Source organism: Phycodurus eques, chromosome 2, assembly GCF_024500275.1.
Source record: "Phycodurus eques isolate BA_2022a chromosome 2, UOR_Pequ_1.1, whole genome shotgun sequence".
In the NCBI taxonomy this organism is placed as follows: domain Eukaryota; kingdom Metazoa; phylum Chordata; class Actinopteri; order Syngnathiformes; family Syngnathidae; genus Phycodurus; species Phycodurus eques.
Window position 1 is genome coordinate 22,596,661 of NC_084526.1, and position 17,941 is coordinate 22,614,601.

Genomic DNA, 17,941 nt, shown 5'->3' on the forward strand with positions numbered 1-17,941 from the left:
TCCCGAAGCACCCTCCACAGGACTCCCCGAGGGACACGGTCGAACGCCTTCTCCAAGTCCACAAAACACATGTAGACTGGTTGGGCGAACTCCCATGCACCCTCGAGGACCCTGCCGAGGGTGTAGAGCTGGTCCACTGTTCCACAGCCAGGATGAAAACCACACTGCTCCTCCTGTATCTGAGATTCGACTTCACCACCATTTACCGCAACAAAAATATCAGGCATAGTGTTAGCATTGAACAAACTCATGATTCATGAACACAAATGATTCTTTTGAACTTCTTTCATTAGTGGGTTCAGCTACGCCGCCCCCAAGCCATATAAATACTTTATATAAAGTATCACATATTGTTTTACGATAATGCTTAACTATATTTATAATTTATAATGTGCCCGGGTGAAAAAGCGAAGCTTGTGGCCAAAATGTACGCGAATGGCACGTACCCCGCTGGGTATGCTCAAATGAATGGGAGCCAGTGATCCTCTATAAAAAATATCCACACTATCGCTTTTATTCTCGCTCACATCCACTCTCTTCAGCAACCGGCTTGTTCATTAACTATTAATATATTTTGTATGGTTTAATAAATGTGATAAAGTACAACATACTGTATGTGCAGCTTCAAATGCCTTTGCAGGCCGATTTAGGGCGTCCATATATCCTATCGCTCAATGAGCGGAGGGGTGGGTCGGCAACTCGCTTTTACTATTTATTTGCAATGATCTGGTCAAATCAGATTTGACCACATCGCGCAGTGTGCAGCAGGCTTTAGACACCAGGAAACTGTTGTAAAACGATGAAAAAATGGGTAATAAGTATCTTTTAAATACACCTCACAAGCCAATTAGAATAGATGCAAATAAGCCCACTGTCAGCTGTTTTTATTGAATGCCAGAAAATTGCATATGCCTGTAGGGTTTTGCACACAGACATGCTACATAGTGTTAGCTTCAAACACTCCCACTCAAGTAATACATTACATTTGTGCATCTATAAAGTGGTTCAGGTATATTCTATTAACACTATATTAGGTGAATAATGTTCATGCCGGACAAGTTCTTGCGTTTCTGCTTTACTATACTTAGTATGTAGGCTAAATTAATATGATATTAAAGATATTCAGATCATCTTCGCTCATTTAAGTCACTTTCAGTTCTTATTATAACCTCGACCCACTGACCCCTTATACCCGCCATTCTCACTCAAAACTACAAACTACCTCCAGCTATGCAAACCCTTGTACCATCCCCCAGGACCCAGCCCCCGCTGCTACCCAACCACACTGCCCTGAAGATAAACACACAAAAGTTGGTTGACATGACAAGCAATCAGGAAGTAAACACACACACACACGCAAAGGTCAATTAAATGTGTGGTCGGTGCCTCGAGCTATTTTTGGTTCTCATCTTCAAGAGACACACAATTGTGATTCTCTGCTGTAAATAAGTACCGTACCCTCGCTTATATGCCTAAAATTTCATCTCTCTCTTTTTCCACATGCACTTTTACCTCCCTGTGCGACATCACCAGGAATCAGTCCAAGGTAATGGCGACTTTTTGACTGCGTCAGCAGTGAGCTCTCTTTTGCCGTTTGTGAGTCATTGCCGGCCTTAAAAAAAAAGTACATGGTTTTGTTGGAGTGATTGCCTTATTAGCTTTGTGTTGTACATTCGCACCATAGCAACCATTTATTTACATCTCCCTCTGTGTGCCCTCCAGGTTTTTGCCTACGACTACTGCTTCTGGTCCATGGACGAATCGGACAAAGAGAAATTCGCTGGTTGGTTTGCCCAAAACATCCCTGGCACATATTATCATAAATCTTGATATATAAAAGCCTAAAATCAAGTACAACATGCATGTCTCTCCAGGTCAGGAGGTGGTTTTTCAGTGCCTTGGGGAGAGTCTTCTTCATAACGCCTTCCTTGGCTACAATGCCTGTATCTTTGCCTATGGACAAACTGGTAAATTACTGCACTGTAGATTAGGCGAGGCTGTCAATGAATGATTCTTTATTGAAATCATATCTCTTGCAATATACGTCAAATTAAGCTGGAGTGTGTGACTGTAGTGGAATGGCAAAAATGGAAGCAGACTGGGTGGAACTAAATAATTATGGACACGCACAATATTGTGGCGCGACCACATAACGTTAATAGCCGTGAAAGACACATTATTTTGTTGAACGACTTAAGGGACATGGACCCTCGTGAGTATAAGCGTTACGGAAAATGAATGGTTGGATACATAAACAGCATCATCTAGTTTTTTATGTAAGGTCAGAATCAGTAACATCTGATCAAGTTACACTTTTAGATCAGCGTTGAGCTTTTGCCTCATGAATTTTGTAGGTCACAACAAACCTGTAGACAGTAAGCCTTGTTGGAAGTATATGTTCTCTGTCTCACTTTAATATGTTGAAATGTATTTTTGGAAGGCGTTCCTCTAGCACAGGGGTGGCCAACTAGTCAGAGACTAAGAGCCACTTTTTTTTCTGTGTTACTGCAAAGAGCCACATCATACACATGGGTACACATGAACATCATCTTTTAATCATGTATGCACGCATACACAGACCTCTGCTCAGCCAGATCTAATGAAAATAACCACACCAACATGATAATATCAGTAATTTTCAACAGTTAACATTGTGTGCACTGTCTCACACACACAAACTCTCAGTTCAAGCAAGTCCACAAACAATAATAGAATAATTTTCAATAACATCTTTCTCTTACTATGCTGCTTAGTGAGACTTCTGGCATTCCTTATCTTGAACAATCCTCTTCAAATCTGGCTTCTATTCTGTTGTTGCCACTCTAAGCAATTCTTGCATTTTTGACGCATGTCATGTGACAGCTACTGAAGAGCCGCATGAAACTAGTTAAAGAGCCGCATGAGGCTCGCGAGCCGCGGGTTGGCCACCCCTGCTCTAGCCTTTCTCACTTAAAAGGCACCTTCCTTCTCATGTTTATGTATGTATAGGTTCCGGAAAGTCCTACACTATGATGGGTTCGGGGGACCAGCCGGGCCTCATCCCTCGACTTTGTAGCGCTTTGTTTGACCGCACGCAGAAGGAGCAGCGTGAGCAGGAGAAGTTCACTGTGGAGGTCTCCTACATGGAGATCTACAACGAAAAGGTCCGCGATCTGCTGGACCCCAAAGGGTACGTCCTCAACTGCAATGGTGTTAAACAGCCTCCACTTTTTCTTTGTGTTGACAACAGGAGAGGTTACTTCTGGAGCTTTAATGTTGGCCTATGGTCATAATTCAATTAAATTACATTAAAAACTAAATAAATATGTTTTTAAATAAAATACCATTAAACCTAATACCATTTAATACAATTTTATTTAATGTGGTTTTAACTACCTTAATAAATTAAATTTCATTTAATGTAAAATAAAAAAATATTTGTTGGAGGCTCAAACTGTCACTCAACCTCCATTACACCTACCTACAATGTTTTAAGTCATATTTTAACATTCTTAACTTTGATACAAGTGTGAAATTATTTTTTAAGACTCTCAGCAAACATTTAGGGATGATAAGTTAGCATCTGCTTGGCAAAATAAATTATTTGCTAAGCAGCCAGAGCCTTTCCTGGAGTCGCAGCAAGTTAAAGTTCTGGTTCTGTGGTTATCGTCACCTTTGTCTTTGTCGTCACTGCAAAAAGTGTAACGAAAAAAAGGGAGATAACACCATTTACAGTTTACCCATGGAGAGTACCAGAACCAGAGTCTCTGTCTGCTCATTTAGTGTGAATTGATATTTTTATTTATTTTTAATATATTATGATAAAACCAATAATAGCCATACTTTTAGTCATGATAATCTTTGACACTTTCAGTCCCACTGCAACAATAAATAACAGATAATAGTGATCATTTTGCTCATGATAATCGTTTCATCTCTAATCTCATTGTATTATAAGCAATTGTGATAGTAATGTAATTTGGAGCATGTATTTTTTTTTCTTGATAACTGATAATCGTAATTATTTTGATCATGATTTTTATTTCATCCCTAGTCCCACTTTAACAATAAACAGACTTTGTCGGCACTTGTGATCCCCCCGCCCCCCCCCCCCCCCCCCCCCCCCCCCTTATTATGGTGATAATGCCAATAATTGTGACAATTTTTGTAATTATAATCATTTTATCTGCGGTTCCACTGTAACAAGAACACCAAGCTTGAGTCAGCATTTGTGCTTTTCACGTCTGCCCTATTGTAAAGTCTTTGAACATGAGTTTATGAAAGTGATAGACGCCGGATAAGTGGTCACTGGTTTAAGAGGTTGTCCCTGGTGGAGTTCAGGTCATATCCAGCACTAAATCAGCAACTGGCTTGTTCCTAATGACCCAACCTTTGACTTGGCTGGACCTTTAAACTCTTTGCCTGTTAGGGCCGAGGAAGAGCAGACCATCTGACAACCATATGTGCTTTGCTGGTGATTAAGTTCTCAGTCTGAATCAGGGTTAGAGAGCACGGGCTGGCGTTGTATGGTCGGAACTGTGAGAATCTTGATGAAAGACAAAGTTTTCATTGGTCACCATTTTTTAATTTTTTAAAAATGTATTTTATTTTTTTGCAGGGGCAGACAAACGCTGAGAGTGAGAGAACATAAAGTGTTGGGTCCATACGTGGACGGCCTCTCACGGCTAGCTGTGGCTAGCTACAAGGTGAACTTACTATATGTTTCTTTGAATCGTTTTTTATTCACGTAAATTCAAAGTTTCATGATTAGTTTGAGGATTTGCCATGAAAAGTGGGATGTGAGGGCCTATTTATTACTGCCTGCAACTTCAATTATTATTCTTTCAACAAATGAGTCACCTGGAAACTCGCCAATTATTCGAAGTGTATTCTGGTGAAAATGAATTTATTTTGGGACTTACAAAACAAACCTGCAAGTCACTTAGTAGCACTCTCTGGAAAGTTGGAAAACATTTGCTCCCACCTCCAGTCTGGCTGATCAGCACTAAATTGGGTGGGCATGTGTAACATAACAAGACGCATGAAAAGGTTTCTAGGACCCATAACCGATGGGGAACTGGAAGTTTGACATTTTGCTTTGAAGCAGCCGTTTTGGGTGAGTTCCAAAACTCTATGGAATTCTATGGAATTCACCCAAATGAACTCCATTCAGAAGCAAGCATCCTAAACAGACGGGGGGTGTTTAATTGAGAAAATGTTGCCTCCACCGTCTAATGTGGGCAGAGAATGGTACAATTGAGTATTTTGAGGATTCAACATTAAAACAGGGGTTCAAATGTTCATTCATTGCTGTTCGCAGCTTTAATTTCATTTTCATTATGGCTGATTAATCGAGACATCATCAATGAGCATCTTTTAACAGCTAATGCTTTGTTATATATTACTGTATGTAATGTAGTGAACTATAGAAAACAAAAAAGTTTACTTAAGATTAAATGATTCAATCATTGACAGGACATCGAGGTGCTGATGTCAGAGGGCAATAAATCTCGCACCGTCGCTGCCACAAACATGAACGAGGAGAGCAGTCGATCGCACGGCGTATTCAACATAATTCTGACGCACACCATGACGGATGTCCAGTCTGGGGTAAGATTCAGACCCAGACACACACACACGCACGCACACACGACCTATGAAACATGTTAAACATCTCCAGATTTCTGGAGCGTGCCATCACTTAACTATTGACTCGGGCCCAAATGGTTATTTAAATGCACAGGTATAGAATTGGAAACACAGTAAAATATAAGTGAGTACTGCTTCGTGCAGTTTCATTTTGAATTAAAACAAATATATATCATTGTAAATATTGCAGAACCACATGAAGTGTGAAAAGCATATGGCTTATCAAGCACACCAGAGGCAGAGCTACACTGTGTTTGTTTACAGAGTACACATGTGGCTAGAGCACAAATCAGTTTCACTTCCTGTCCCTTAAATAATATATTGCAAATGTTATAGTACTGAATTACCTGAAGACAAATACATGTAGAGTTATCCCATCTTCATCGCAGGTGTAATGATCCACAGGCCAAATTTATCAAAGAATGCATAGAACAGATTCTAAGTTTATTTGAAGGACTGAAATTTAGAATGTGTTTAAGAAAAAAATCTGTATTTATCAAACCTGTCGTACTTACACCAGTAAGTAATGACTGTTGATAAATCCCACGTGTTCCACACTGCCAAGCTCGTGTACGTCAAGCCTCATTTGCATTGAGAAATATGGTAGAAGTAATCCCTTTAAGAATGCGTAAATGGACTACCGTAATTTCTCGTGTATAATGCGCACCCCCAAAATTGACCTCAAATGTCTGGAAAATCCTTCTACCTATGTATAATGGATTTTTACAATGCATGATTTTGCTTCTACCAGCATTTCAGAAAAGCATTATCATTAAACAAAACATAACCATTAAGAAATTAATGATGGTTGTTGCAATTAGTGATAGTTGTTGTTCAGTCATCAGTCGTATTTAAAAAAAAAAAAAACATTTTTCACAAATTCTGTCAGTGTATGTAAACTTAGGAGCACAACTGTACATATATGCAGTCATATTGGAATGAAAGTGTAGGCTACACCTTTTGCATAACCTCTAGATGGCAGCATGCATGTAAAATGCACACTATTTATTGACTTTTGACAATTTTGTGGGTGAAAAAATGTGCATTACTCACGGGATATTACAGTTCTTCCCTCTCTGAAGAAGAGGGCGGAGAAAATGAATATCTCCGAGACAGACATTGATCGGTGCTTATCTGACAGGTGGAAACAAACCCCAAAATACTGTTTGGAACAATTAATGCACGTGTGACAAACAAACAGAAATAAAATGTTGTGGGAGAATATCATCGCTACTGTTAATCCTTTTGGATCAAATAAAATAGCAGTCTCTGAAATAAAAAATAAATAGTTTGACATCAAACTCGATGCCAAAAAATGTGTCAGGGCCCACTGATGAGCATTATCTTTAATTAACTGGAGGAAGAGAATCAACAGCCCAGCTTTCACCTGTATAGTGGGTACAGAAAGTATTCTGACCCCCTTAAATTTTTCACTCTTTGTTATATTTAAGCTATTTGCGAAAATCTTCCCCCCCCCCCCTCATTAATGTACACACAGCACCACATATTGACAGAATAAAACGGAATTGTTTAAATGTTTGCAGATTTATTAAAAAAGAAAAACTGAAATATCACACAGCCATCAGTATTCAGACCCTTTGCTCAATATTTACTAGAAGCACCCTTTTGGGCTAATACAGCCATGAGTCTTTTTGGGAATGATGCAAGTTTTTCACACCTGGATTTGGGATCCTCTGTCATTCCTCCTTGCAGATCCTCTCCAGTTCTGTCAGATTGCATGGTGAACATTGGTGGACAGCCATTTTCAGGTCTCTCCAAAAATGCTCAATTGGGTTTAAGTCAGGGCTCTGGCTGGGCCATTAAGGAACAGTCACGGAGTTGATCTGAATCCACTCCTTCGTTATTTTAGCCCAGTCTGAGGTCCTGAGCACTCTAGACAAGGTTTTTGTCCAGGATATCCTTGTACTTGGCCGCATTAATCTTTCCTCCGATTGCAACCAGTCGTCCTGTCCCTGCAGCTGAAAAACACACCCAAGCATGATGCTCCCACTACCATGCTTCACTGTTGGGACTGTATTGGACAGGTGATGAGCAGTGCCTGTTTTCTCCACACATACCGCTTAGAATTAAGGCCAAAAAGTTCTATCTTGGTCTCATCTGACCAGAGAATCTTATTTCTAACCATCTTGGAGTCCTTCAGGTGTTTTTTAGTAAACTCCATGCGGGCTTTCATGTGTCTTGCACTGAGGAGAGGCTTCCATCGGGCCACTCCGCCAAAAAGCTCCGACTGATGGAGGGCTGCAGCGATGGTTGACTTTCTAGATCTTTCTCCCATTTCCCGAGTGCATCTCTGTAGCTCAGCCACAGTGATCTTTGGGTTCTTCTTTATCTCTCTCTTCCATTTAAGGATTGTGGAGGCCACTGTGCTTTTAGAACCTTAAGAGCAGTAGAAAGATTTTTGTAACCTTGGCCAGATCTGTGCCTTTCCACAATTGTGTCTCTGAGCTCTTCCGGCAGTTCCTTTGACCTCATGATTCTCATTTGCTCTGACGTGCACTGTGAGCTGTTAGAGTCTTATATAAAACAGATGTGTGGCTTTCCTAATCAAGTCCAATCAGTATCATCAAACACAGCTGGATTTCAATGAAGGTGTAGAACCATTTTAAGGATGATCAGAAGAAATGGACAGCACCTGAGTTAAATATACAACCCCAATTCCAATGAAGTTGGGAGGTTATAAATAAATAAAAACAGAATACAATGATTTGCAAATCATCTTGAACCTATATTTAATTGCATACACTACAAAGACAAGATATTTGATGTTGTGGCAAAAAAGACTGAGAAAGTTGAGGCATGCTCATCAAACACCTGTTTGGAACATTCCACAGGTGAACAGGCTAATTGGGAACAGATGGGTGCCATGATTGGGTATAAAAGGAGCTTCCCTGAATTGTTCAGTCATTCACAAGCAAAGATGGGGTGAGGTTCACCTCTTTGTCAAAAAGTGCATGAGAAAATAGTCGAACAGTTTAAGGACAATGTTCCTCAATGCACAATTGCACAGAATTTAGGGATTTCATCATCTATGGTCCATAATATCATCAAAAGGTTCGGAGAATCTGGAGAAATTAGTGCATGTAAGCGGAAAGGCCGAAAACCAACATTGAATGCCTGTGACCTTCGATCCCTCAGACTGCACTGCATCAAAAACCGACATCAATGTGTAAAGGATATCACCACATGTGCTCAGGAACACTTCAGAAAACCAATGTCCGTAAATACAGTTCGGCGCTACATCCGTAAGTGCAACTTGAAACTCTACTATGCAAAGCAAAAGCCATTTATCAACAACACCCAGAAACGCCGCCTGCTTCTCTCGGCCCGAGCTCATCTAAGATGGACCGATGCAAAGTGGAAAAGTGTTCTGTGGTCCGACTGGTCCACATTTCAAATTTTTTTTGGAAATGGTGGACGTCGTGTCCTCCGGGCCAAAGAGGAAAAGAAGCAGCCGGACTGTTATGGACGCAAAGTTCAAAAGCCAGCATCTGTGATGGTATGGGGCTGTGTTAATGCCAAAGGCATGGGTAATTTACACATTTGTGAAGGCACCATTAATGCTGAAAGGTACATACAGGTTTTGGAGAAACATGTGCTGCCATCCAAGCAACGTCTTTTTCATGGACGCCCCTGCTTATTTCAGCAAGACAATGCCAAACCACATTCTGCACGTGTTACAACAGCGTAGCTTCATAGTAAAAGAGTGCGGGTACTAGACTGGCCTTCCTGCAGTCCAGACCTGTCTCCCATTGAAAATGTGTGGCGCATTATGAAGCGTAAAGTACGACAACGGAGACCCCGGACTGTTGAACAGCTAAAGCTGTACATTATAAAGCAAGTATACGAACATTCCCACGCAAAGAATGGGATGTATCAACTTGGATTTGTGCGTGGGGACATGCGTAAATTTACAAACAGCTCTGACCATGCATACACGCAAAACCTTGTGGTAAGAACAGTGAAACTACAAATAGAACATACTAAGTGGGTCACTAAAGCTGCTAGTGCACTTGTCGTCCATAGGACTGGTGGCCACAGGGACATTTTAGCCGGAGCTTGGAGACATATGCAGCAGTTCGCAACCAAAACTAAGCCGAATCATGTCAATACTACCTGACAGTTGGATGCAATTATTTTCCTGGCCCCAACTTATATACAGTTATCATACAGACATCATTAACAAGCCAAAATTAAACAACAGTCTCCCAAACATATAGTTGGAGCCATACACTGTACCCCCATTTCAAATAAAACACAATCAGACAACAAATTTGGCTCCGTGAACAGGAAATAATTTAATTCAATTAATGCATATTTAAACCCCACAAAAATGCAAGTGTAAAATAATAATGGAATTAAAAAGAAACTTAAGTACGTTGCGGTTCCAAACCAAGGTAGGTGGATCTGGTATGGTATTTGTTTTATAGTTTGTCTTCAAATACCCCTCCCACATGGCATAATCAAGTTGTATTTTTTAAAAGCACTTTTTAACACTTTGTAATTGTATTATAACACAAAAAACCTTTCTGTGTTTCACAGAAAAATCTGTGATAAGCATGAACATGATAAGTGAACCACGATATATCAGGGTTTACTGTACTGTTATAATCCTGGTTCTGTATGCCTTCCCCTCTACTCGGGGAGCAGGTGTTTTATTCAACAAGACTGACTGTAGTTCATTTTGTAACTTTAGGATTGTGCATTTGAAAGTGAAGTGGTTTAGCTCAGAGCCTCACACCTCAGTAACTTTACTCCTCGCTCTCATTGGCGGTCACAAAGCGGCCACCAGCACATCACGTTAATAAGTGACAGCCGCCGGCTCTGTTTCCAAGGCCGTCTCAGTCCTTCTCTGTGTTGTTCTGTCTGTCATCAAGCAAACACAGCTGGTTTCACACTGCATGGCTCAAGTGACACGATTCTGTTTTTTTTTTTTTCCTTCTCTCAAGCAGCACAGTTGGGGTAAGTGTCATGGCAGCGTAAATTGAAAAAAATCACATCTAATCAAGTCAGAATCAGGCCTTTTCCAAAAGTGGATACAAATCCGAGTGTTGATCGGACGGAGCCCGTCAATGCCACCCTGATGTCATCGAGCTACACGAAGTCTTGATGTATACACACGTGCGTCTGCCCAAACAATACAAATCTAGACATAAAAAAAATAAATAAAATCTGTGAATCTAAACCAAAGTGAAAGCATAGACGGTTAAATATGCTGTAAATGTCACAGTAGACGTGTGTCCATCATTAAATAAGCAAAATAATTGATGACAAGCAGTCAGTGGAGTAATATGGAGGTTACACTCCTTTAAATCACTGGGGCGAAAGTAAGCTCAGGCCAACTAAACGCTATGTAAAGTTCAATAAAGTGGTACCTTGGCTTAAGAGTGCCCCATCTTATAAATTTTTGCCTTGTGTTGTGAGCCAAAATTTGATTTGTGCGTTTCAGATACACCATGGCTTGAATGAAATAGAAACAAATGGAGCAATTTAAGGTATTGTAATGCCCTCACATATGGGAAAGGCGAGCTGCAGACGCCAAGGCACTTTCAGCCGTTTATTGAACGTGACAAACGGTCAAACACACAAACAGAAAATAAGAACACTCGCAAGGAACTGCTGTAGGCCAAAACTCGCATCCAGATGCTCACACTGAATATATCTGGCCAAACCTGACTCCAACCTCTGTTCACTACGCCACACCAGTACAGTACATAAAGTAATTAAACTTCATAAACCAGTTTTTTTATTTGTATTCACTGTTCATGATGTTTTAATATGTTTGTATGCAATACAGTGCTGTTTTTCTTTATTACAAAATATTTGGCATTTTTTTTACCAGGTTGGAACAGATTAATGGCATTTGAAATAATTTCAATGGTGAAATTTGGATGATTGAATGGAGGCATGAGTAAAATGAGTTACAATCTTGGTCACAGAACAAATCAAACTCATAAGTCAAGGAAGGTACCAATTGTATGGCATCAAACTGGAATTGGGCTCTTAGACCTGCTGTGGAAATTCAGACTTTATCACTGAGTGAGACGATTCAAAGTGAGGATTAGTCCATTTGTTGAACAAAAAGCAAAACATTCCCGTCAACTCACATGCAAATTTGCACGAGTCCTCCTCTGCTGAGTTACAAACGAATCAGAGATTAGTCAGACTGTGGGTGTGCGACGAACAATAGCCTTTTATACTGTATTGTCGAGCCATAGTGCTCACGGCCTTGAAACTTTTTTTTAATGCAGCAAATGAGCCACCAATCATGTGATCATGTGATCCTCTGCCTCTTTCCTCTGTCTCTCTCTCTCTCTCTCTCGCTCTTTCTCTCTCTCTCTCACTCCCTCGCCTTCTCTTTCCTCACTCTTTCCCCTCTCTCTGTCTCTCTCTCGCTCTCTCTCGCAGACAAGCGGTGAGAAAGTGAGTCGGCTGAGTCTGGTGGACTTGGCTGGAAGTGAGCGAGCAGCAAAAACCGGAGCGGCGGGCGAGCGTCTCAAGGAGGGAAGCAACATCAATAAGTACGCATCAGCCGCATGCATGCACGCATGAGGCTCTGCCTCCCCTGCATCATGAAGAGTAAAAATTTGTTCTTTGGTCTGTGCTTTATGGTTTTATTTTGGAATGCAACAATGATTTCATCGTCAAAATTGCTGAATTTGTGTATTTGCTGTTCAAAAACATGGGCAAGACATGAAAATAAAGAGCGAGCAGCCTACAACCCACTCACTAAAATCAGATATAGCACAGAGCAAGAGTACTGTTGGTAAATTTGCCCTACTACAACAGCCTGTTTCTCTTGCGTCACATCTTCAATATCTTTTCAGACAATTTTAATACACACACTATCTATAGTTAGGCTAATAGCAATCAGGTTATATATTTAGTTGTGCTGATCCCATAAACCAGATAAAAGCACAAAATGAGGCAGACAGTATTCTCCTATTAGGCAAACACAGGCACTTGCCTTGGGTCCAACCAACCAACCAAATCACATACATGCAGACATGCAAGTAGAGCAGTCTGAGTGAAAGGGACACACAAACAGTGCTATGCCTGTTGAGCTAGAGGGTGGGGACAAAGCCTTGCTCAAGGGCACCTCAAAAGTAGCCAGGAAGCAGACTTGCATCTCTCTAGCAACCAGTTGCCATTTTGCATAGGACAAATATTTCCCATCTTAACTTCCCATATAAATTTAAAAGAAATTTTCCTCTGCTTTACAACCCTAACATGTTTTTGTTCTAACCACAAAGTATTACGTTTATTCTGTCCTTTGCAAAGCTAATGAAAAGCGGGACTGTGTTTGCATGCCTGTCAGGTCGCTGACTACACTCGGCCTGGTGATCTCCGCTCTGGCAGAGCAAGGAACTGCCAAGAACAAGACCAAGTTTGTTCCTTACAGAGACTCTGTTCTGACATGGTTGCTGAAGGTACAAACACGCACTTGCGAGCCTCCTCTCGCTCCGCTTCCTTTTACGTTCACGTCATTTCTGCTCTTACAGGACTGCCTCGGCGGGAATAGCCGCACGGCGATGGTGGCAACGGTGAGCCCGGCGGCCGACAACTACGAGGAGACGCTGTCCACGCTGCGCTACGCCGACCGGGCCAAGAGCATCGTCAACCACGCCGTCGTCAACGAGGATCCCAACGCTCGCATCATCCGGGAGCTGCGCGAGGAGGTGGAAAAGCTGCGAGTCCAGCTCACTCAAGCCGAGGTGAGATGCCTTTGACATAATGCCCAAGATTTCTACTACATTCTCCTCATCTTTTTTTGTTCCGTGCAGTCTTTGAAAGCTCCTGAGCTCAAGGAGCGCCTGGAAGAGTCTGAGAAGTTGATTCACGAGATGACCATCACGTGGGAGGATAAGCTTCGCAAAACGGAGGAGGTTGCACAGGTGACAACGCTCACCTTGAATTAAATCCTTGAATTAAAGGGGTCATACACAAAATTTAGTCTTTAGTGATTGTTTGGCTGTTTGTGCCCTGCGATTAGGGTGGACCCCGCTTCGCGCCCAAAGTCAGCTGGAATATAGGCTCCAGCTCACGTGCTACCGTAATATAGATAATCACTTTTTCAAATGAATGAATGGATGGACAAAAGATAGCACATGTATGTTTTGCATTTTGTTCCTTACTGTACCTAATCTTAACTGAACTGTATCCTTAAATCCAAGGTATGTAACCAACTGTGATTTTTTTTTTTGGCATACCATTACACTCCTATACAATACGTATCAATATGCAATCTTTGCCAGGCCGGAGGAACTTCATCTTTAAAACATTGTTTACAAAAATGTATTTTAAACCACAATATGTTTTCTTTGTAGGAGCGTCAGAAGCAGCTGGAGAGTCTGGGCATTTCCCTCCAGTCGTCGGGCATTAAAGTTGGCGACGATAAGAGCTTTCTGGTCAACCTGAATGCAGACCCGGCGCTCAATGAACTGCTAGTGTACTATTTAAAGGTACACACGACACAATGAATGAATTCATTGGGTTAAATTAAGGATGGGCATCAGATATTTAATGATGATGATTATATTTACTCCAGCACGCCCGCGACCCTTGTGAGGATAAGCGGTACAGAAAATGGATGGATGTGATAACAGATATTATTGTACTGTATTTCCCCAAATAGTGCCCCTCCCCCCTTTAATCCTCCCGGTATGTTTTGTTTCTTGATTACGACAAAAATCTACCTAAGCACTTAAGTCTTTTAGATGAATTAAAGTGAAACATTAGAGATGATCTTCTTTTATGTGGAGACGTTGTCGGACGCACGACCGCGGGAGTATAAAGAGGCCTTAATGCCTTTAGCGGCTGTTAGTGTTCCACTAGAATGACTCTGTGATCGTTCCACAAAGTTGTATACATTCATGTTTATTAGTTTCACCCATAGCCTTATCCTTTACCTGCACTTCTCGATAATAGTCCTTTTCATGAGTATGTAGCACAGTGAACCCCCACATACTTGTGGCTCGGCACCCGTGGATTCACTTTTTTTTGTTGTTTTTTAACTTTTATTTTCATATTTATTTTTGTTTTTTTCTTTTTTGGGGGGACACCAACCCAAAAACACTTATTGGTGGTTTATTCCCACGTATTCAATAATGTTTTGGGTTTAAAATGAAACTATAATGAGCGTCAATTACCTGCAGATTTTCACTGTTCACATTCCGGCCCGGTCCCTATTCCCCACGAATAGCAGGGGCCCACTGTATACTGGTACTGGCAATATTGTCTAATATTATTCCCCAAATTGCATTCTGCTAATCTTGACTTTTGCGTCTTCAGGAGGACCACACCCAGGTGGGCTCGGCAGACTCGCAGGACATCCAGCTGTGTGGCATGGGCATCCAGGCCGAGCACTGCGTTATTGACATCAACGCCGACGGCGCCGTCATCCTCACCCCATTCCCCAACGCTCGGTAAGGACTGCAAATGCAGCTTACACTGTACTGTAAATGTTATTCGGCTGGATTTCCACTGCACGTCTAAGTTCCCAATTGCGATTTAATACCCGTCTGATTGTTTTTGAATGTCTATTTCCATGTACATTTCAAGTGACCCATATCCCATATGACTCTGTTTATAAACACATGCAGTATAAACTTTATACTGACTGAACACTTGAGACAACTGGCATGTAAATCACTCCATGATCATCAACATGGAGGTAAACAATAATACATGAAATACTAAATACTAAAACGTTTAGTTGGCCTGTGCTTACTCCTGCCCGCATTGATTTAAGTGAGGGAAACCTACACCCTTTTAATCACAAGTCGCCGTTGGCAATTATTTTGCTTATTTAATGATAGGCCACAACTGTAATTTATCATCGTTACATCATATTGTTTTGATTGTAGTGTAGTTTTAGATTTACAGCAGGTGGTTTTTAGTGTTTCAAGTTGTTTCAGCACACGCCAGTGTATACATCAGCGATAGGTGTATTTTAATCCTGTAAAGCTGGCATTGACAGTTTACAGTATCTCCAATCTGCTCTCGTATTGGCAGAAATCAGATACATATCCGATTTTTACCCACATTTGGAAAAAGCCTGATTCTTATCGAAAGATTTGTGATTCCATGCATTTCCCCCTTCGCACTGCCATGACGTGTCCCAATTATGCCACTTGAACCATGCAGTGTAAATCCAGCTTTCTCGGTTTTACTGGGTAGACGCAATCTGTTGAAGTTGAATCTAATCTAATATCTAATCTTACAGGACGTGTGTAAACGGCTCTCCGGCCACCTGTGCGCTGATGCTTCACCACGGCGACCGAATCCTCTGGGGAAACAACCATTTCTTCAGGTAACTCAAGTCCCTAGCAGTTTGTGGGAGGAGCATATCAAACCTTAGCGCTATACACCCTTTTCCCTGCAGGATAAACCTCCCCAAGCGGCGCGCTCGAACCGCTGAGGACGAGGAGGGTGATGGCAGCGTGATGAAGAAGAGCGGCAGCAGCGAGCAGCTGGATGCGGACGGTGACTCGGCCAGTGAAGTGTCCAGCGAGGTCAGCTTCTCCTACGAGTTCGCTCAGACCGAAGTCATGATGAAGGCTCTGGGCAACAATGGTAAACAGGTGTTTTTTCCTTTGGTGGATGGTCAAGGCCGTCTCTGCTGACGTAAACACAATCAGAAGCACTGACCTACATTCACAACCTAAATTCTAATATTTGTTACAAATTGTATTAATTTATTTCCAACAGTCTGTTAAAGTATATGGGACTGTTTCTTCAACCAATCATATTTCTATTTCGCCTCACTGGGACTGCTTGGCTGGCCTAAAATAATGTCAGCAATTTTTCGCCTCCTCAGCGTGAGCCAAGTTTAACTAGCAAAATGTGTGTGTCGATAGTGATCTGCACGCATTTTTGACTAATATCTAATCAAGGTTATCGTGATACATTTTATACTCAGCATCTCTCGTGAATGTGATGTAATTTATTGAAATGTATGTTTTGTCATGTTTTTAGCTAAATATTGTTTCTGAACTAATCCAGATGATGTACGTTACACAGTTGCGTCCTCTTATACTGTGTTTTTGTATGGTGTTGATGACTGTAACTTCTATAATTGCAATGTGGTATTAAGAGGTGGACTAAGGCTGGGAAGTCCCCACTGAAGGCCCAGGTACCAAATGCACAGCCCACCACTGTGTTTTCCTATGTAAAAGTAAGATTTGGGCAACCCATTTTTACATTCGCTCTGTGCCGTCAGACCCCATGCAGAGCGTCCTGCAGTCCCTGGAGAGGCAGCATGAAGAAGAGAAACGCTCGGCCCTGGAGCGCCAGAGGCAGATGTACGAGCAGGAGCTCCAGCAGCTCCGTCGCAAGCTCAATCCGGACCGCCTGTCTGGGGGGCCCCCGGGACCGCTGGTGCTTGGTCAAGCCGGCGCCAGCCAGCAGTCTCACTACCGTAGCATGGAGAGGCTCAGCGTGGGAGGCATGAGCCACTCCAGCAGTGCTCAGAGCAGACTGAGACAGTGGAGTGAGGACAGGTGTGTGTAGTTTCAGCATCAGAAAAAGAGTATGACCTTCAGTTTAGTTAAGCTTGATCAGTATAATTCAGAACGGTAAATATGTGTTGTGTTTCATGGATGAACTGCAGGGGTACCTTGTTTTTTTTTGTTACGCTGAGTCACTTAATTGATGTTGTACTATTAATATATATAACTAATATTCAATTACTGCCTTAGCAAGTCAAATGATGCAAAGTGAAAATTCTGCTTTCGTACCCGGATGGTGTTTGACAGTGGAAAAACTAAGAAAATGGCCACCCCAAACTGAACTGAACTTTACTGTACTGCACTTTGCTGCTCAACTCACCTCTCGTTCCACCTGTGCTCCAAATGTTCTCCTGCAGGGAGGCTGTGTTGGTGAGGAGCTTGAGGCGCCTGCGTGAGCAAATAGTGAGAGCCAACCTCCTAGTGCAAGAGGCCTGCTTCATCGCCGACGAGCTGGAACGCCACACAGAGTACCGAGTCACCTTACAGATACCCTCAGACAACCTCAATGCCAATCGCAAGGTCGCGAACCTGAAACACAACCGCACTTATATTTCTGATTTTATTTTAAATTCCCCCCCCCCCTTCACTTGTAGATGAAGCAGATGACAGAAATTATTCGAATCAAGTTTTGCTTTTTTTCCTTTCTGGGATTTGATTTCTCCTGATACCAAACCAGCCTAGAAATGGGTATTTTTACATATAATGAGAAAATAAGTGCTGCTGCTTGGAAAAAGTTCCCTGTTGTCAAAACGTATGTAACCACAATCCGTAATAAATGAACATTG

The 17,941-nt window shown here is 41.8% G+C and overlaps 1 protein-coding gene across 1 annotated transcript in view; it reads left to right on the top strand.

Annotated features, from left to right (window-relative positions):
• kif13ba (kinesin family member 13Ba) overlaps positions 1-17,941 on the top strand; it is a 91,709-nt gene that overhangs the window by 38,655 nt on the left and 35,113 nt on the right. The window contains 16 exon segments of the mRNA XM_061669945.1: positions 1,534-1,546; positions 1,723-1,783; positions 1,875-1,967; positions 2,989-3,169; positions 4,598-4,685; positions 5,455-5,589; positions 12,055-12,167; positions 12,965-13,076; positions 13,149-13,361; positions 13,431-13,541; positions 13,974-14,108; positions 14,938-15,071; positions 15,872-15,958; positions 16,031-16,221; positions 16,868-17,147; positions 17,513-17,675. Coding sequence (XP_061525929.1) covers positions 1,534-1,546; positions 1,723-1,783; positions 1,875-1,967; positions 2,989-3,169; positions 4,598-4,685; positions 5,455-5,589; positions 12,055-12,167; positions 12,965-13,076; positions 13,149-13,361; positions 13,431-13,541; positions 13,974-14,108; positions 14,938-15,071; positions 15,872-15,958; positions 16,031-16,221; positions 16,868-17,147; positions 17,513-17,675 — 2,110 coding nt within the window.